At 38.9% G+C, this 21346-nt stretch overlaps 1 protein-coding gene across 1 annotated transcript in view; it reads right to left on the reverse strand.

Annotated features, from left to right (window-relative positions):
- ITSN2 (intersectin 2) overlaps window positions 1–21346 on the reverse strand; it is a 69045-nt gene that overhangs the window by 18887 nt on the left and 28812 nt on the right. Inside the window, exons 10-28 of the mRNA XM_050316962.1 lie at window positions 21174–21259; window positions 19862–20124; window positions 19000–19172; window positions 18662–18803; window positions 17766–17853; window positions 17078–17217; window positions 16077–16157; window positions 14175–14311; window positions 12540–12985; window positions 11505–11626; window positions 9551–9726; window positions 9126–9270; window positions 8491–8696; window positions 7602–7666; window positions 6705–6871; window positions 6371–6416; window positions 6089–6210; window positions 5214–5310; window positions 3015–3206 (exon numbers count right to left, since the gene is read on the reverse strand). Coding sequence (XP_050172919.1) covers window positions 3015–3206; window positions 5214–5310; window positions 6089–6210; window positions 6371–6416; window positions 6705–6871; window positions 7602–7666; window positions 8491–8696; window positions 9126–9270; window positions 9551–9726; window positions 11505–11626; window positions 12540–12985; window positions 14175–14311; window positions 16077–16157; window positions 17078–17217; window positions 17766–17853; window positions 18662–18803; window positions 19000–19172; window positions 19862–20124; window positions 21174–21259 — 2894 coding nt within the window. The remainder of the gene's footprint in view (window positions 1–3014; window positions 3207–5213; window positions 5311–6088; window positions 6211–6370; window positions 6417–6704; window positions 6872–7601; window positions 7667–8490; window positions 8697–9125; window positions 9271–9550; window positions 9727–11504; window positions 11627–12539; window positions 12986–14174; window positions 14312–16076; window positions 16158–17077; window positions 17218–17765; window positions 17854–18661; window positions 18804–18999; window positions 19173–19861; window positions 20125–21173; window positions 21260–21346) is intronic.

The raw sequence follows: 21346 nt of genomic DNA on the forward strand, positions 1-21346 counted from the left end.
CCATTGAGAAGAACTGTAAAGTGCCAAGTGCACCAGGCCTACCCTGCCTTACACACCCCTTAGGGAAGAATGGGAAGAGAACCTGGTAGATGTGTCCTAGACAGGTACTGGCAACACAGAAAACATCTGACCCTGAATGGTTGAACAAGCACTCAAAGAACAGAAGACACTGATTCTGTGCCTATTTTTTTATTTTAAATCTAAAGCTGTATTTTGAAACTTCCTGTTTATTCCTTATCATAGCTTTTGTGCAAACATTAGAAGAAGGGCTATTAAAATGTCATTAAAACATTAACACATGAGCAAGTCTAATCATCACCAAGGTTACTGAGAGCACAACTCAAGGATTATGTGTTCTGCAATCACCAGCTATTTTAAGAGACCTGTTGACAAACTTACAACGCCCTGAATTGATTTTATTTCTTTCCTTGCAGAGACCCTGTGTCAGGATGTGCAGCTACACCACGAGGAAAAGTGAACTTGTTCTGCTCACAGAGCTATTTCAGCAACTTCAGAACCATCTCACTGACCTCAGTTCCTTCTTTGCTAGGGCAGTTTGTCATTACAGCTATAACCAGTAACTCCCAGAAAAGACTCTGGATACAAAGGTGGTCCAGATAATAGCGTTGAAATTCGAGGGAAACCGAGAATTTTCATAAGCTGCAAATCTATTTGAGCAAACCAAATCCACCTGCTGCCTTTCTAATGCCACTGCGTTTGATCATCTACAAAAGACAGTGGGAGACAAACTGCTGTTCTTCAACAGAAGCATTACAACACTCAGATTAGCAGTTCTTTAAAATATAAGGCATTTTTAAAATCACATTCTCAAAGCTGGTCCCTAGAGGGCCACATCTACACTTCTGTGGGACGAACAGTGATTTCTCAAGAATACTAGTGATAGTTTCTGCACTGTGTTTAAACAAGAGCAAAAAAATACTGTAAGGAAATCCAAGGAAGTTTGGAATATCAGTCAGTACATATTTAAATATTCCTCTGGTCACAGAAGAATGGTACAGAACTGGCTTACTGCCAACACAACTGACCAGCAGCAACTCAGCTGAAATCTGGGTAATGATATTTGTACAATGCTGGGCTTGAGTTAACAAGCCATGTTGGTTGTTCTGTGCAGGCTCTGGGCTTGAAGCAGGATTTTTCCTGAAGTTTCCTAATGCCTACCTTTTAATGCCACAAAAGAGTGGCAAATACCAACACAAAGCTGATGTATAACGTAGCTTATTTGAAATACTCAGAGAATTAAAAAACCCCTAAGTTAAACATACTCTTCATTCACCGATAGGTGGATTTCGTAGATCTGATTCATAGACAAAAGTTTAGCAACCAGACATAGATGACCAGGGGCACATCTGCTCACCTGACTGACCTTTCTCAATATACTTTCAAAGAACAGCTGCAGTTTGAGGTGAACTGAAATGTTTTTATTCCACGACACTGAAACCTAAGGAAAAGCCTAATGACACACCAGCAAACAATGAGAAAAACTTCTCATGTCAAAAGTTTCTGATTACATTTTGGTCTTAGCAGAGCTTTGCTGAAAACCAGTGGTAAATGATCACCTTGAACGTATCAATTCAGCCATATACCTCGAAATGGCAACACACCTGGGGTGACAAGCTGTTATCTCTGCAGTTTTTGAAATTTCACGAAGTTTTACTACTTAGACAGAATCTTAATTTTATAGCCCATCTGGGTGTAGTCTATACTGTTTCTTCAAAACTGAGATTTTTAAATAAATTAAAGCTTTCAAAGGACCACTTTAATGATTTAGCCATGCCTAATCAAAGGAACCTAAAGTTTAATCTAAATGCAGAAGTTTTTGACATCCCAACCACACTGGCCAGAGGCATTAAAAAAACCCCAAACCACCAAAACCCAAACCAATGTGTTACCAAAAATGTGAGCACAGGAGTAATTTAGCTAAAAAGAAAACCTCAAGAAGGGTGCACGCTCTATTTTGCCCAAGAATCATAACAAGCTACCCAGGGAAAATATTTTAACTTTCTCATGCAAGCTGCAACCTTCATTACGAGTTTGTGAATCCTTCTGTAAGAACGCCACCATGTCGATCAAATCTGAAGTGCAAACTGGTCCTACACACAAGCTATGGGCTATTAAAAGTGAACCTCAACCAGACTTGCAGATAGAGAACTCCTAATGAAGCCAAGGGAAAAACACCAAGTGAAGAGACAAGACCTGCTGTGTCAAAGGAGCAACTCTGGCACCAAGGTATGTTCCCAAAGCCCCTTGGTTGATATAAAAGTTGGTTTAATTACAGGATGAAAAGCTGAGGGAGTAAAATTGGTGGTAAATCCCTCTGTGTAGAGGGGCCAGAAAATGGGGTGTGCATGTGTGTGGGACACCAGAAATCCTTACTGTGTTTATGTTCAAAAAAGGCACAGAAAACACGGAGTGCCAGGTGCACAGTTTCTCAGCATGCAGCTGGGAATTTTCAGCTTATGTTTTGATTATATGTTGTTTCTCAGAACTGGATGAGAGCTGGATTGCTGGGAGCCAGGCCATGGGCATTTACCACAGGACAGACCACTTGCTAATGCCACTATACCTTTCCTATCATTTTTATGGTTATTTTTACTTAACTGATGTTAAAATGACTACAGACACTTTTTGTAATTTTATGAAGCTCCAGCAATTTCTATAATTGTAGTATGCCTGCACTGCTTCCCAGTCTGTGTTAGTTATCAGCATCTTTCATGGAAGGGGAACTCCTACCAAATCCAGTATTTTTAGCTCATCCTCACACTCCTGCTGTCACACACTGGCTGGCTGGTAACATGCTGGCTGTTTGTAGGTTAAATAGAAAAGGGTTTAAAGTACTAAGTACTATGGTAAAGCATTTAAGGAAAGAGTATTTTTAAAGTACTAATCAATTCAGCTGATGCCTGCAACTACAAATCCCAGACAGAAAGCAAAACAACAGCAATGTACCTTTGAAATAAAGTAACAAAATTAATCAAAAAATAAAAGTTGCTTACACTGTTGACTTGGATCGGAATCCGTGGTCATCTTCACATAGTTTGAGGGGAAGAGACCTATCACACCACTGATTTCTCCTTGCCACCAGTCAGCATCATCTTTGTTCAGTACATTAATCAGCTGCCCCTTGGAGAAACTGAGCTCATCCTCATTGTTCGCCGTGTAATCGTACATGGCTATCACTTGACACACTACGAAGGGAAAAAATAGTAGAATAGAGTTATACAAGTATTAAGACTGTTTTGTCTGTGTTTTACATAACCACAGGAAAGGAACAACAATTTCACATACACTGTTACATAAGAAAAATGCCACACGAGCTTATCTCGATGTGGAATTTTGTTTCTTTTACATTTTTAAAATTGAGCCAGACAGTAACTTTTATTTCCACTTTGTATATCTGTGCACTTATCTGATGAATGGATTGAGTTAGCATAGCAGCTATTGACCTTCTAAATGCTTGAGAATATAATCAAGTATTCTTCCACCTCTTTTACTGGCTGAAAAGAAAGCGAGTTTGATTATCTTATAGTGGATACTTGTGAGAAAAATGTAGCAAAGGAAGAGGAAATGTGAGTTAGCTAATCCTGGGCTGCTGCTTTAGTCACAAGGAAGTTCTGCCCAGTAAAACCCAGGAAACTGTTGTATAAGCAAATCATAACTGTAAAGAATAGCACAATTTAAGCATGCAGAACCAAAAGAGCTTCCTTTCTGTGAAAGAATCTCATTTGTACCCAGACAATCAAATGGAAAAATTGAGTGAAAATTTGCTGCTTAATCTCCCTTCTTAGAAGGAGCAGTGCATGCAATTCCAAGTTATTTGTCAATGACTGCCAGCTCTCTGTAAGATTTTTGCTAGTACTTGGAAACATGGAGTTTCCAAATGAGAAGAGTGTGGTTCTTCAGTGCTTTTGGCAAAATTAAAAAGCTCTGGCCATAGAAGATGGACACTGACCCTCACAGATTTCTGAATATAAACACCTTTGTATGACTGAGACTTTCTGCTCTGAGGTGTGCAGAGGACAGTACATGTCAGGGAGGGACTCTATGAAGAACTGCTTTGATTACAAAGTTGTGAGATTTTGCCTGTCTTGGACAGAGGGAGCAGCTGAATGGACAGGACACAGATTCTGACTAGAACTTTACTTGCACAGTGACACCACAATCAGATATGGGCATGCAGAGGGTTTGTGTGGCCAGGTTTTGGCACAGTGTGGGGGTTACAGGGCTGGGTTCTGTGAGAAGATGCCAGAAGCTTCTGTGAGAGAAACTGCCCTGCAGACACCCAGATCAGTGAAGAAAGAGGGGCAGGAGGTGCTCCAGGTGCTGGAGCTGAGATTCTTGAGCAGCCCATGGTGAGGTAGCTGTGCCCCTGCAGCCCGTGGAGATCCATGGGGAAGCAGAGATCCATCTGCAGCCCATGTAGGAGACCCATGCTGGAACAAGTGGATGACCAAAGGAGGTTGTGACCTCATGGAAAACCCGCACTGGAGTAGGTTTGCTGGTAGGACTTGTGAGCCTGTGGGGGACTGACACTGGAGAAGCCTGTCCCTGAAGGACTGCACCCCACAGGAGGGATCCACACGGGGCTGTTCGTGAAGAATTGCAGCCCATGGGAAGGACCCACGTGTGAGAAGTTCATGGAGGACCATCTCCTGTGGAAGGGACCCCACACTGCAGCAGGGGAAGAGTGTGAGGAGTCCTCCCACTGAGAAGGAGAGGCAGAGACAACATGTGATGAACTGACCACAGCCCCCATTCCCTGTCCCTCTGTGCTTTTAGAGGGGAGGAGGCAGAGAAATTGGGAGTGAAGTTGATCCCAGGAAGAAGGGACGGGTGGGGGGAAGGTGTTTTAAGAGTCAGTTTTATTTCTCATTACCCTACTCTGATTTGGCTGGTAATAAATTAAGTGAATTTCCCCAAGTCAGGTCCATTTTGCCCCTGTTGGTAACTGGTGAGTGATTTCTCCCTGCCCTTATCTCAGCCCACGAGCCTTTTGTGGTATTTTGTCTTCCCTGCCCATCTGAGGAGGGCAGGGATAGAGCAGCTTTGGGGGGCACCTGGAGTCCAGCCAGGGTCAACCCACCACAGGCCATCAAACACAGTACTAGGCTTGTTATGTAATCCAGAATAATATCTGAAAAATTGAAATAGTTACATAAAATACTCTAAACAAAATACAAAGTCTTCTATTTCACCTGAGGGAGCAGCAGATGTGGTTCTTTCACTGCTTGGACCCAGTAACTTCACATGGCTGGCAGGGAACCATCCTTTCTGTCTCTTTTTCCCTCTTGCCTGCAAATGTTTACAATGGTTATTACACAACTGAAAAACCAAATAGTCTATAGACTGGAAAAAATGCAACAGATAGGACACACAGTTCTGTGAACAAAAGACAAGAAGTCAGGTTTCCAAACACCTACTAAATACTAAACAGATCTGAAATGGAAAAAAATCTGGCTAAAGGATAAACCAACCCCGTTGGAATAAAGCTGCACCCCAATATGTTCTGGCAAACACATTCATCCAAAATTTTCAAGTGCAGATTTCAGAGTACAACTCAATTGTAGGGCTGAAAACTTGTTCTGCCAATATTCTACTTATGCATCAGGAGTCTCTAATGAGGTTGGGGGCACGGTTACATGACACTCTTCTTAAATCTAGGTGGGGAAAGGGGAAAAGTGGTAACAGCCCACTTTGCAATAAACGAGCTTCCAACACCAACTTCCAAGAATGCCTGTTCTTTCATTAGAATAATTTTACAGTTTAATGTTTTACCAGTTAAATCCTAAGCAATTTATTAACTGTCAGCTTCCCTCTCTCCCCTCCCATGCACATGTTCATTGACAGTTTTACTGTTTTCTGTGACCAAAAAACCCACCCCAAATCAAACACACACACCCCCCCCCCAGCAACCTAAGGTTTAAAAGAACCTTTTTTCCCTCCTTTGGTGCATCCAAGATGAAAACAAATTTCTGGCCAGCTTTTATACAACTCTATACTTAGTTGTTTTTTTGAATTAAACCCAAGAGCACCTCGTTGAAGTCACAATTATTTCTCCTTGAATAACTACCTGCAACTCTCCTTGCCACCATCCACTGGCATTTTTCTTCAGGATAAGTATTAGCTGTCCTGGAGCAAGACTGAGCTGTTCAGTCCCTGATGCAACATAGGCAGTAGTAACCTGAGCAATTTCTGAAAAGAAAACATATTAATTGCATGTGTTACTTTTTCACATCCACAGTGATACCCCGGTACATAACTTGCAGCTAAGAACATGAGCCACAGTGACGTGAACCAAAATGCTCAGAGTCACTTAAGAAACAGTCTTAAATGTTAAAACGTTATCACTTACCGGGTTTCTTATTTATTGTTCCAGTTTTGCCAGCGTAACTAGAAGCCTACAAAGACACAAAACCCACCTTTTAATGTGCAGTAAGAAAAGCACGAGTTTACACTAAAAGCATGTGGAAATTTAAATTTTGAGCCCATATTTAAGAAAACACCATCCTGTATGGACAGAGGCAGTGTGACACTGGCTACAACATTCATTTAGCACTCAAGCTACCAAGGATTTTCTTTTCTGTCAAGCACATTGACCTCTGCTTAAAATCACTATCCAAGAGCCAGGTGTCAATAGAATTAAACAGAGAAAATATCGTGTGTTAATTCTCAGAACACGAACTCACTTCTGGATCCTTTGGTCTGACATAATTGGAGGGGAAGATACCAGTTCTGCTATCAATGCTCCCAGTCCACCATTCCCCTTCCTTCTGGGTCACCAGGATTTCCTCCCCTTCCGTGAAAGTCAAGTCACCAGGCTCAGAGCTTGAGTACGAATAGAGGGCAATGTACTCTGTGCAAACAGCACACAAAGGAGGAGACGATGGTTTCAGATGGGGGATAAAAGTACATCAGGTGCAAACACAGGGATATCAGCATTCACCAGTGTGTTCATAGCATGGATCATATCTTCACAAGCCTGTGAACTGACCTATCTACCTGCTCGACTGCAATCCCATCTCGCCTCATGCTTACAACTCTTACAGGCAGCACAACTTTGTAATGAAAAAACACAGGTGCAACTAGAATATAATCAGGAAGTATGGACATGCAGTAGATTACAAGGCTAAGAAAGTGGTTCCCAAACAATTTTTCTGCAGTAATACTTGTTTTCTCCACTTCTTACTGATTATAAGAGAATGATCCGCACTCGGAAGAGTAAAATTCCATTCTCATGTCTTTACAGTACAACAGTAACACAGCAGAGAACAGCAGGCAGAGAACTTGGCTTACAGCTATGAAACACATTTAAGTTTTCAGAAATATGTTAGTGCTTGAGCAAAAGTCTTAAAAACAAAAACAAAACCCAGGCCTGTGCTCAACCTGAATTAGTCACAATTTTAGAAGTCTCGTATCAGTTCCTGTTTTATAAGTCTTGTACCAGCAGCTCGACATTTGCACTGTGTCTTTTGGACAAGCACCAAAATGCCTGCTCAGCAATTCCTCTCAAATTTAAGCATATTCACATGCCATTAAGCAGGAACAGACTGTAGCATTAGTTGGCATGTTTCATGCTGTCTTACCCTCTCCTGCTGTGTAACTCTGTGTATTAGGCCTTTTGTTTACGGCTGCATAAATGGCTTCTGGTCTGCAGAGAGAGAAAAGAAAAGGTTTGTGTAACTAAGAGGCTGATCAAGAACAAATCTCTCAATCAGGATGAGACCAAGCTCACTTTGGTGATCACAGAGCTGGTATTGACTCTGAATTAACTGCAAAGACTTCCCTGACTGTCAAACAGTGACAAGTGTTACTGATATTTAGTATCAAGAGCACACCACTTTAAAAAAAAAAAGTCACATGATGAAAGACAAGAAGACAAATTCACAAATTATGTTATCCAAAAGAAGTAAAATAAAGATTTTGACTAAATCCTCTTATTCTAAAGACTTTCTAGGAACTTTTACCATAACATATGCAGAGAATAATTTGCACACACGGTGAAGCCATCCCAGCAGTATCCAAACTTTGGATTGTTACCTGAACAATTATCCTGCAGCACTGGACTAGACATAATGATCTTTTCAAGTAAGGAAAACCACACCACTTCTACCAGATGTGCCTCAGAGCTTTCAATTAGTTGTAGGTCACTTAAAATTGGCACCTTTAGAGGCAGAGTGCAACTGCACTGCAAGAGAGCTGACTTGGTAATGAACAAGAAGTCTGGCACTTGATGAATAATCAAACACCACTGATTTTTCACAGCACTCAGCCTAGCAAGACTGTCTATTTACACAGCAGTGAGCCCAACATTACCTCGCTTGCCAGAATGAAATAATAAAAGCCTAAAACAACATGGTGTAAATTGTAAATGGTATTTATAGTCTGCACACTAAAGCACTGCAAGAATTCTGCACTCTAAATCACTCCTTTTTGTTAACTGCTGCATCAAACAAGAAAAGAAGTCACACTTACTCCTCTTTCTTGATTTCACTCCCAGGTAAGAGCTTGACATATGACTTTGGAAACCAACCCCTTCCTCCATGTACCTCTCCGAACCACCAGTTCTCCTGCTGCTCCAGGACAGTAATGATATCATTCTTTGAAAAATTCAAGTGGTTATCTTTTTTTGCAGTCCAAGAGCAAAGTGCTTGTGCTTTTAGGTTCTCGACAGGCTGCCCCTGTAAGACAGAAGTGGAGAAGTACAGTGACCACACTACCCCAGACTGGTGCAAAATGTTAAAACCAAACCAACACTGATGTATCTTTTACTGAAGCTTAAACAACTTCATTCCTATGTGATGGCTGAGTAATTTTTTTTTACATTGATGCAACTCAGTTTCTTATTTGTTAGAAATACCTTCTGTGTCTAATTATAAGTGAAAATGATTTCAGAATTATGAAACATGAGCCTTCTTGTTCAATAGTCCCAGGAAACATGGAATTATACCAATGCACACTAGTGGAGCATTCAGACAAGCTTCTTCATGCTCTAGCCTGTTCAGTGCTCCCAGCATTAGCAAAGTTGTGTGTTGTTTTTGTTTCTCTTTAATAATTTTAATGAACATGAATCTAAAACACAGCAGGTTGCCCACTCCCACACAATGTACCTGCCCATGAACGGGTGAAACAGATCCAGGGGACACAGTGCGAGTAAAAGCTGATTTCTGTTGCCAGGCTGTATTAACATTCAGGCTGGAAAAGGGGATGTTTTGGTAATCAGGTTCTTCTGCAGATTTACTTGGTGAAAGTGGTCTGCAATATGAACACAGGCATATTTATCAAATTATATATTTTATTCAGTAAGTACCTCAAGCAGAGTATTTTTTTAACACATACAAAACAGACATTCTATACAATGGGAAGCAGACTATCAAATACCTAAAAATCTTAGCTTGGAAATTTTAAGGATGTTCTTCAGTACATTTTATGTCTTTATATTTTAAAAACAAACACCAAGTGAAAATGTACAGCACACTATGTACTAGCCAAATTTAGAAAATGCAATTTCAACACAAGCATAACAAAAACTCACTCTGAAGCAGCTGAGGTAGTAGATAAAGATACTGTAGAAGGAAGTAAGGCTTTCTTAGGAGATAAAGCTTTTTCTCCTTCTGGTATTTTTTCTACATAATTGCACGGAAACCAACCAAAATGTCCTTGAAAACTCCCATAAAGCCAACCAGGCTCTCCCACAGTTTTTTCATCAACCTATGGACAGGGGGATAAATAAAAAGGAAACAGAATTAGCGGCATGAAACAAATGGGATTCCTGGTGCGTCAGCACCTGCTGGCACTGAACTAAGCAATGCTCTCACGAGGATCAGCATTTTCATTCTCCCCATTCACAACTGAGCCGATTTTGCCCTGTTCACAAAAGAGGGTGATGATGCAGCCACACTGGTTTCAGACACAGGTAGAAACAGGCCTCAAAGACATTATATTCCTCCAAACAGGTCCCAGACATGCACATGGGGGATCTTGTAGTGTATCTGGAGCCACTCTGGCTTGCCAAAAATTATGGTGCATTGTCTTGTGATTTGCTGAACGTGCAGCCCACAGGCAGTGGTTGGAGAGTCCAGCAGAGCAGGGAAACAACCATTCTGCTCAGAGATGTAATTAACTGTACCAGCTGACTGCATCCAAAACACACCCAAAAGTTCTGCTGTTTACAGTACAATTAAATATAGAGCATTCTTAAACATTCACAACAATACTGAAGCTTCCATTATGCTGCAAATTAGCCAGTTAGTGAAAACTGGCTAAAAATTAACAGCTCAAAGTACTATCAGCTTGTTAGCTTAGCTGAGGTTTAGGGTGTAAGAGGAGGAGGAGCAGGGGGCAGCTGTTAGCCCATTTCTGAAATCAGACACCAATAGTTAAATGATACAATTATAGCTGAGAAGGAAGTCAAAACAAAACCTTCTTCTCTTGTTCCCTCCTCCAGGCTTCGATGGTATGAAAATGCAAATAAATGGTTTAATGTTGTTAAACTGAAGGTTAATAGTCAAATAGTGTTTTAATATTTTGTACCACGCTGCTTTCTAATTCTCCCTTATCACCTACCTATATCACTTATAGTCTGACTGAGAAGAAACCATAAGTACTTATACATTAGATAGAAATATTAATTGTATTACCACGGCTGTAAATCAGTTTTCACACATTCACCTGAAGGCACAGGCTTTTAAGACCATTTATGCTGCCAAGTGACAGAATTACAAGAAATAACACAGATTTCAACTGAGATGCCACAAGGCATTTCCAATCTTACAGTCCTGCTGTAACATTATATATAGCAAATTCAGCTGAATCCAGGAAAAGTGCTACAAAGAATGGACACTGGATAAATTACTGCAGGTATCTGCCTGAGGAAGGATTTATAAAGGACCAGTCAGCAAGAGAATCACAGAATCATAATGGTTTGGGTTAGGAGAGACCTTAAAGATCATCTGTTTCCAACTCCTCTGCCAAGGGCAGGGACACCCTCTACCAGACCAGGTTGTTTAGAGAGGCAGAAATCCATGTTAAGAATATACTGGAAAACAGTATTAAAATTCAGAAGAGCTTTTCACATCTACTTGTTAAATAACTAGTTTGATTTTAATTCAAATGCCATTAATTAATAATTCATGCCTCTGTCTACTATGCTCATATTTCAAGCAGACACTTAGAAGCCAACTTGTACATGTACAATGAACTGCAACAACTGCATCATTTCTGATCTACTAATTTTAGAAAGTTTATGTTTAGCATTCACTATTGTTATTTTTAAAGAGATTCTCAGCATCTTTAGGATGTGTAAGATTCAAAGAAATATTCTGGCTGAATTAATCCTAATTTCACCTGTTTAAAGAAAAAGAAAAAAAAAAGGCAGCAATCCAACTTAAAGTAAACCTTAAAATATATCAGCTTAATGCTTTTGACTCTTATGACCTTGTGCATCTCAAGGTCATTTTTGCAATTTAAATGTGAATGGCAAATCCTACCTGGATTACATCCCCAGTATTAAAGCTCATCTCATCGTGGTTCCTTGCTTCAAAAGGATACAAAGCTCTGTAATTTACCATGGCAACAGAATTCCTGGACTCTGCCACAGTAACTGCATTGCCTGGACGGATAAGAAAACCAGTTACCATCTTGATACAGAGGAAAGACAAGCACTTAGTTGGAGCCCCATCATTTGTCTTCTCATCTTTCCTCGCCACTCTTCTCTGTTTGTGTCACTGGCTAAGCCAGTGCTTTAAGAGAGTCTCATTTAATACCGTTGTAATTTTCCAGGTTGAAAAGATACCACTGTTGCAACAACAAGTGTTCATCAGCACGTCTGAAGATTTTATTTAGAAACCTAATATAGCAAAATATCATGGTTTCTATTTTCTTTGCATCTCTGTTCTGCAACTGAGTTACTAACAGTGAATGTTTTACAAGGCATAGCTGAGGTATGCAAATATTTTTTAGCCCTGTTCTAATCTGGGTTTTGCTGAACTCAGTGATAAATGTGGCTAATAAAAATTGGCAAGAACTCATGAAGGATGAAACTAATCAAAAGTGCCTTTAGTGTAAATATTGTTAAACCACTATTTTTCCAAGTCCCACAGCTAGTTAAGTCTAGTCATTCAGTTCTTTGTTTTAGTTTTTTTTTTAATATGAGGCATTGAGTAATGCAGAAATAAACTAGATTTCACTGCCCATCTCTCATCACTGAACAAAACTCCATATTAATATTCTTTTTTAATGAAAGAAGGTGCGAGCCTTAGGAAAAAGCCAAAATATTACTCTTTCTAATACCTGCCATTTGTTGACCACCATCACTGGAAGATTTCTCATGAGAGTCATAGGTACCAAAAACTGATAAAAGCAACCTAAGTTAATAGGATGTTTTATAACTAACAATAGACACGAATCATTGCTGGTTTGGTTTTTTTAAATTACATCTTAGACAATGCCTAAGCCTCCCATGACGTCACATTAACAATAATACATATGAAGAATGAAATAACACTCAGGAAAATCAAGATTACCTTCATTTTTCCAGGGTGGCTTAAGACTTTTACCCTCTGTTGGTTTCAAAAGATCGGCAAACTTTTCATTTATGTTTATTTTAGAAGTGTGTTTCTCCACCTCTTGAGAGTTGGTTGTTTCTTTTATCTTCTTCATTTCTTCGTTCTGCTTACGCCTCTCCTCAGCTTCTTTTGCTATTTGCTCTTGCTTTCTTTTATCTTCTTCCAGTTGCTTCTGCCTTTGTTGTTCTGCCTCCCTCAGGATTGTAGCTTGTCTACTTTTCTCCTCCTCTGCAAGAAGCTGCTGTTTGTTTTCCCTTTCTCTCATCTGAGCAAGTGCTTCTTCAGCTTTCAGCTTTTCTTGGACTTTTTCCTGCATTCGTTCGTCCTCCAGTCGCTTCTTTTTCTCTTCCTCTTCCCTTCGGATATTTTCCTGCCATCGGTTCTCCTTCTCCCATTTTGCCTTTCTGAAAGAAAGGAATGAGAGAGGTAAATTCATATAAAAATGAGAGAGATTGTGTTCCTAATTGATAGCACTTGTCAGCAAAGCTCAGTCTTGGGTACTGATCACTCTGGGCAATCAGCTCTTCCACAGGAGACTGTGCTTGGTCTTAACATGAGTGCCAGTACATTCCACATAAAAACTACAAATGGATTAAACTCCTTGGTACAGAATGTAGCTCTGTGTTGCCATGGGGTTACTTGTGCAGTGCCTTCACGAGCACTTCTGCCCCTCTGCATCATCACCAGGTCTAGATGAGACCATTTCATCATCTCACTGTGGGAGATCAACTTCCCTGATGGGTATTTTACTGTGCAGCCAAGCACACAGCAGGATCTAGCAGGAGCTGTGCAGTGATGCTGTTACTCTGTCACATAGCTGTGTTCAACCAAAAAATTAACACAAAATAGGTAGCTGATAGCAGAAGGTCCAGAGAGGGGAAAAAAATTGAGTGGCATCTTAGGACAGACAGAACCAAACCCTAAAAACTAGTTTCTTAAACAATCAAACAAAATAAAACAAAACTAGTCAGGAACAAGGCCATGAGAAATTAAGAGCTGAGAACAGTAAGATTTTGAGTGCTTGATACAAGACTGGGCTGAGCAAAACTAGGACATGTGTAAGTGAAATTTAAAACTTACAGGTTGCTTGCTCATCCAGCTTTCAAAACTAGCACAGGAATTAAGCAGTCAATGCCCTTCCTTAAGGAAGTATCAATCTCACAACTGTTGGGATATATGTGACAAAAACCTGGCAACTCCTCAGTCAGAAGTGCTTTCAAAGAAAAGTCAGATGTTTGGAGGCCACCAAAACAAGACACAATATATGAGTAATTTTAAATGTCTGAGGATTATCTATTAAAGGTACTAAAAATCAAAACAGCTGAAGTGACTACTTCATTCATTTATACATCAAAGCTGAATCACAAAGTTTGTTTTTATCTTCTTTTCTAAGAAGATTGGAAAGAGGAAATTCAAACCATCTTACACCAGTGGTACTCCATAGAAAGTGTTTCCTCCAAGGCAACCAATAGGATGTATTTTTACATTCAAATATATATGTCTGTGTGTGTATATATATATATATATATTGAAAGTCACCCCAGCCTTATTTTACTTTAAAAACTGCAATGCTGATACATTCAGCCATGGTACCTTGCAGCCTCATCTTCCAATCGCTTCTTCTGTAGAAGTTCAGTTCTTCTTTTTTCTACCTCTCTTATTTTGTCCTGTTTGATCCTGTGGAGCTGCTCCAGGGCTAATTGCTGTGTGCTGTAACTTTCTCTCAGGTCCTAGGGAGGGAACACAATGAAGTACATCAAAGGGAACAAAGCCAATCTTTGAGAAAAGCAATCCAGGCATTTTAATGTTTTTTGAACCAAGTTTTGATACAAATGGCCAAAATAGTATTAAGTTATTAACAGTCCTTAGAGGTCACTGTAAAGAAAGTCAAATCAACAGAATGATAAAGGGAGATGGCAGCTTTGCAAAGTCAGTGACTTATTTAAGGCTTTCAAAGAGCCCTTCCAGTCATACACCTGCTGGAAACGCCAAATACGACAGAGGAGAGGGGAAGATACAAAACCGAGTGTTCAAACACAACATCATCTAAGGGCACAGAAGGCAGTGAAACATATTTTAAATAACTACAAGGAGGCAGATTTCAGCTGAAAGCCAACACAGTACCATAAACTTGAGAACACATCCCTGCAGTGGGGTGCTGGCCTTTGTGGTGCTTTCTGAATGATCAGTCCCCTATTTAAATCAGAAAAACTTTAAAAAAACTACCCAGCAGGATTATCACTGTGGGAAGCCATAGATTAAAGACATTAACTTTGACTGGAGTTGCCCTGTGTTTGTAAACTTCACAATTTTAGTCTTTTTCTTTTTAACACACCCTTCGAATCCTATTCCACCTCCCTCTGATAACAACCATTTTTCAGAGTAAAACATCAGCATGAATCTTTGGAATAATTAAATTTACAGAAGAAAAAGAAATCAACAACAATAGAATTACTTTAGATTGTACTTCACCATGTTATAAAACATCTGTAGGACAGAGTGTTTTTTCTTAGGAATCTTATTGATACACATTGAGTAATGCAATAGGATTGATCTCATAAATACAAATAATGTAATTAAGAATGATCCATTCCCACTACAATATGCAACTCTATCAATAATCATTGTGCCCAAGAGATACTGTGTAATTTATATGACAAAGGCAAGATAACAATATTGCTGTGTCAGTGAAAGTCTCTGTAGCAACAAACTAAATCAAGCATTTGACTACAATTTCCTCCCAAACATATTCAGCTGAGAATACTTTTTCTTCTCATTTTGTATAAAAATTCAGCGTTGCTTCTGAAGCAAACCTGCATTATAAAAACTCTCATATCTTTCCTTCAAGGACAGAAAAATCCTTATTCAAAATGAAAAGCTCAGTTGAGTAATTCTGACCTTTTTTTTCCCCTCATAAATTATTCTCAAAGTCAGATTTCTGACCCCAGCAGACAAAAGCAGTGTTGAAGAAAGACAGCAAGTAGGTTTTAGTACTGGGTTAATCTGGAGGTTTAACAACATCGTGTTTGCCATGTCATATGTCATAATCTGCATACTGAGGCTATTTCTATACTTTTAAACTTGGACAAGAATCCATATACCTGACTCACAGCTTAAGATTCATGGATACATGGAGAGAGCAACAGTTGGAAAAGTGGGAGAGGACATTGTTTCCATCTGAAACAATAGTTTTTTGTTTCATGTTACCTTAACTAAGAAGAAAAATACCTGGGTAAAACAACTTAGTGGACAGTCTATTAATAAATAAAAAGTCAACATTTTGCTATCAGTATTTTGCAGTTTGGATTTCTAATCAGGTAAGAAAATGTTAAGTCTTTGAGAGGATGTAAAAGGTAGCAGAAAGAAAAAACAGCCTATCAGTTGTCTTTTAGGGAAATGTATTTAATAGAAGTTATACAACTAAACAGAAAGGGTAAGCAGAGAAAAATTGCGAAATAATTAAAAAACCAAAAAAGCCAAAGATTAGAAAATAACCTTAAGTAAGAGGAAGAGGTTGTTGAGACAGCTTAGCAGAGACAAAAGGCACTGAAGAACAGAATCATCCATATTCTCACACTGTAAGATAAGGTAGATAAAAAGCCAATTAATCTTTGCACTGTATTTTGAAAAACATATTTGAGGGAAGACTGAATTGTGGATGCAGCCACTGAACACAGCAAGCCATGCAATAAACAAGTAACTGAAAGTAACTGAGAAAGCATGTATGAAGCCATTTCTAAAAAGAATAGAAATTTCTTAAATGTTTACAAATTTTATGTTTTGGGTTTTTTTAACTGGGAGAGTGCAGAGCTCTCACTCTGATCTATCATCAATCCATTACTTAAGGAAAAAGTTCCCATCAGTGCCACTAGGAGTAAATTGGTAAATAAAGTTAAGTGGATGCTACCCTGCGAGAGGTGCCTGAGGTTTTAGACAAGGCAAGAGTGGCCTCTGAAACAAAAACACCTTCAGGGACAGTGGTCAATAAATCTTAACTTTTACACAAATAGGTGGCCTAGGCCTTAGGATAATACCTAAGATTAGGTAATCTTAGGATAATACCTAAATGTGCTACCAGATCTTTTACAGTGTACTATGAAAACATGTGCTTCTTTGGTAAATGTTAAGTGTTCAGTGCACAATTCAAAAATAATAGCCAATACGACCTCATAATGTAAGAACAGAATTTGCAAGGGTCTGAAAAATTTTAATTCTAAATCCAAAAGAATTCTACATGGCAAAAGGTGAGAGTGAGCAACAGCTGAGTCATGCAAAGCAATGATTAGCAAGAGATTCGTATTTTAGTATGTTAGCAATGGATTTAAGTGCATTTTTATTGTATTATTTACTCCAAGACTTTTGGTAATTCTTATTTGACACTGGAAGTTGAGGAAAGCTTTTTGAAAGCCTGGTAGAAGTGGCACCAATCTTTATGACTGGATGAAGAAATAAAATACAGTGCTTAGAGGTGTAAGATATTTAGGTAATGCACATACCTTAAGCTGACTGTTAAAGTCATCCATTTCAGCAAGTTTAGATGCAGTTTCCTTCTCAAGGGCATCTAATTGTTCTTTAAGTCTTTGGCATAATTCTTCCTTTTCTAGAGATTTCTTGTTCACTGAACTGACTCCTGTACCTGCGTAAGGAAAGACAAACAATTTTACAAGAATTTCTGTTTTCACTAACTACTTTATTATTTTCCTAATATACACAAATTCCCAACCTTTTCTGTTCATACACAGCATAAAGAAATGGCCCACACTGAACTGAGACATACAGGCATTACATGGAATACATACAGAATAATTTGCAATTTGGGTGTGTTTTTGTTTAATATCAGACCAATTCATAGCAATCTTCTCTAGACTTCCAGTGTGGTTTGATGTAAGGACCAATGTAAACTTCAGACAAATTAATTCCCTTGAGTCTACACTACCAAAAACCAGACTAATTTTAATACTATGGGCCACATAGTCTGTATACATAAAGTTTCAAGACAAAGTTTCAAGCAAAATCTGTGCCTTCTTGCAAAAATGTGTTTGTTTGCCCCTTATCTAGAACATGAGGGAAAAAATGGAATGTAGATGATACAATGGCTTTAACGGAAAAAATATAAAAGTGATGTTTACAAGAGATGAGAAGTTAGCAGTGCAAACAAAAGAGAATTCACTTGCAGGCACTTACTCTGAGTGTTTTCAAGTTGAGCGTTTTTTATCCTTTCACTTAGCAACTGCTTTTCAGGAACCAAATAGATTAGTTTGTTCTGATAATCCTGTAGATATTGAAGGGAAGATGACAAATTTTTAATATTGTTTATAAATCAGCAAGTAAAAATGGGTGAATTTTCAAACATAACTTCAACTCATGTTAATGAAAAATGGATGCAAGTTGTCTTTATGAGGTAAAGGAAAAAAATGACCTCTTTACTCTTAATAGAAATAGAATTAAAATAGAAAGCTTTTGACCTGAAAGCATTAACACAGCTGGAAAAAATTTTAACAGATATGTTAAAAGTGTAAATATTATCATGAGACCATTTAAGTTGACTGCCCTAAAGCTAACATAAAACAGTAACAACATGAAAAGATGTTTCCCTGATGTGCAGAAGCATTAATAAAAATACAGTACAGGATGATTTATGGTAGTCAACTGATTTGAAATAATTTACGTCTTGTTATTCAAAGAGAGGGGAAAAAAAAAAAAAGAGCAGAAAGGTAATTCAGCCTAAAGATTAACTTGTTCTGAACACAGGACAACACTCCTCATAAAAATTTGAGTCTGGAGCCACAAAAGAATTAATAACTGAAGAGAAGTCCATATTATCAGTTCACAAAAGAACAGCTGCGGTTTTAACAACTGTTCTCATTTAACTATGAGCTCGCTGTACTGCATATAACTATTTCTTTAACACCACACATAAGCTAAAAACCTCTGCCATGCTGACAGCCTTGCCTATTTCCTCTCTCCACCATAATCCAACTGATTCCCTATTCCTCCCTATGGGGAAGCATTATCAACAATGTGATGGAAACACAGAACACAGCAAAGGAAAATGACAAGCTTAACAGCAAGTTACATACCTCAAGCTGTTGTTGCAGTTGCTTGACTTCCATGATTCCTTGGTCATATTTCCTATCTAAAGCCTCCAGTTCAGTTTTTCTAGCTTGCTTTTTGCTACGGATATCTTGCAATCTGCCTGAGATTTGCTTATGTTTGTCCGGTCTAGAAAGAAATCAAAGACAGATTATACCCCATATGGAAAAAGTCACTTTGCTAAATCTATGGGCAGATCAGTTCACAATCAATTCTTCAAAACAACCCAAAATACCTGCTTTAGATTCCTCATCCAGAACAGACTGAACTGGCCATTAATACAGACATTAAGATTTGCATAGTTTAAAATACCGTATTTCAACACATGTAGTGAAATTCCTGTCTTACCAGAGCTTCTAATTCAAGATTGAGGCTCTTCTTTTTAGAGGTCAACTTGACAATTTCTTCTTGTTCCCTGTTACGTTGATTAAGAAGTTCTTGGCGACGAATTCTCTCCCATTCCAATCGTCGCTGGCGCTCAAGTTCTTGCTTTGCTGCCTGTACAAAAGTTACATGACCTTGAATTACAACAGAGATGCAGAACTCAGAGACCATAATTTAAAGTAATGTGCTCTATTTCTGAATAGCATAACAGCAACACAACATAATGCCTTTTGTAAAGTGCTTTTATATACTTCAGCAGCAAAGAAGGCAGGAGGTGATCCCATAAGATTCTTCATGTCATGCTCCCAAGTCTGGATGAAGAAAAGCTACATAATTCTAATTGCAGCTATGGAATAGTGCCCAAAAAATAGCACATTGACAGATCCTGCTCGAAACCTCCTCTGAGTATTTCACAGAACTACATAAAACAGGCAAGCCTGATGCATGTGCTGAGACACCAAGTAGTTGCAAATTTGTCTCAAGTTCAGCTGTCCAAATGTTATCAATTATGAATTCAGAATAATCTTGTTTGGAATACAAATTTTCGCAAAAATCCAAGAAAATCTAACCTGTCCTATGAAGTATCTGAAAATCTTACACCCATGCCAACACTCCATTCATCCATAACAGACACAGTGTTTTCTGACACAAATTACATTCTCTCTCCAAGACCATCTGCCAGTGACCATGCGAGGAGACAGAACCAAGAGCACAACATTCAAATCCTGAATGCTCTGCCAGGTGGATACTGAACAATTGTACACATTCCTTGGAGCATTAAAAAATAATTTCAAGAAAACAACCTCCCGCCTTTCTATTTCTTTCCTCCTTTCTTCTTCCCTTTGTCTTTCCAGCTCTCGTTGTCTCTCCAGCTGCCTTTCCATTTCGAGTTGTCTTTTCCGTTCCTGTTCCTGACGTTCCCTCTCCCTTCGCTCTTGTTCTTCTCTCTCTTTCTGAGCCTTGCGCTCAGCCTCTCTCTGCTGCTGCTCCAGCAGGACCTGGCGGCGTTTCTCCAGCTCCATATTTCCCCTCTCGTAGTTGGCTTTCCTTTTGTCCTCAAATGTCACTAAAATAAGGAAAGGTTGTTATTTCTGTCCTGTGCAAAACACTGCTCTCAAACAAACACCTCACTTACGCCACTAAAGATAGATACTTTTTGGCAAGCTCTGGTTGTTCGGTCATGGATGATGTAAGTATATTGCATTTCTTAAACTATTATTTTTCTGTTCAAAAATACCTCTAAATTTTCCTAATTCTATTCCAATTGAAACAAAAAAGGAAAAAAAAAGGAAAAGAAAAAGGAAAAAAATTAGTTGCAGTTTACAAATGACCACAAAAATGACTTGAATGTTAGAGGAAAGCCTCTAAGTCTAAAAAATGAAAGAGGAAGGAATGTTAGAGGAAAATATACTAGAACAGCTTTTATAAGCTGGGAGAAGACTGTCTGCTGTTAAAAAGGTTTTCCAATATGCAAGAAACATTAAAACACAAAGGGCTTAGTTTTTAAGGGTGTTCCCTGTAAGTCCTCCTGGAGTTAAAACCATCAGAAACCAAGACAGGATCAAGCTCAATTACTGCACACAAGGATAAAAAGAGATACAAAGCAATGGTTTAGGCCCCCAGCAACCACGCTGCCAAAAAGAGAGGCAAGTCCTGTCTTGCAGTGTGCATGTAAGAGACCTATGCAAGTAGCATCAGAGAGCCAACAGTAGAATTTGTGTTTGTGCAAACTTCATCCAGTTTTTCGAGAATTAAATTACACTGGAACCCCTTGCTTTCAGAATGTCCAGAACAAAGTAATGCCAGGAAGTTTCAACTGAAAGAAATTTGCAGTAGCCTGGCGGTATTTGGCCATGAAGGATTTATTTTCCAAAATACATTATTAATCAGCACAATTCTCCTTTCCTACAGCTAAAAATAGCCCCTGTCTCTGCCTGCTCAATTCTATTAGATGTAACAGGCTGTCTACATCCACTTAACAATCTTCCTACCTTCCAAGTTAAAAGGGATCTAGCTCCTGAAACAAAGCTCTCTACAGATTTCATTATGTCTTCCACTTTCTACAGGTTTCGGTGCCCTTTAGAAACAGCCCTGTACATTAAGGATGTGTTTTACCCGGCTGTTTTTTCTGTGGCTCCTCCTCTTGCACGTGCTGGTAAGATGGCAGAGTTCCATTTATATTTTCAGTATATTTTCCACTCCTGGAGGGGGAAAAACCAAGCCACCATTGTTAGAGAAACAGCACAGTTATGCCCAGTGTATTCCGTTTCACTGCCCTCGGTGATTAC

The sequence above is a fragment of the Myiozetetes cayanensis genome, unplaced genomic scaffold (assembly GCF_022539395.1).
Source record: "Myiozetetes cayanensis isolate MyiCay16 unplaced genomic scaffold, myiCay2020 scf2-11, whole genome shotgun sequence".
NCBI classification, from domain to species: Eukaryota; Metazoa; Chordata; class Aves; order Passeriformes; family Tyrannidae; genus Myiozetetes; species Myiozetetes cayanensis.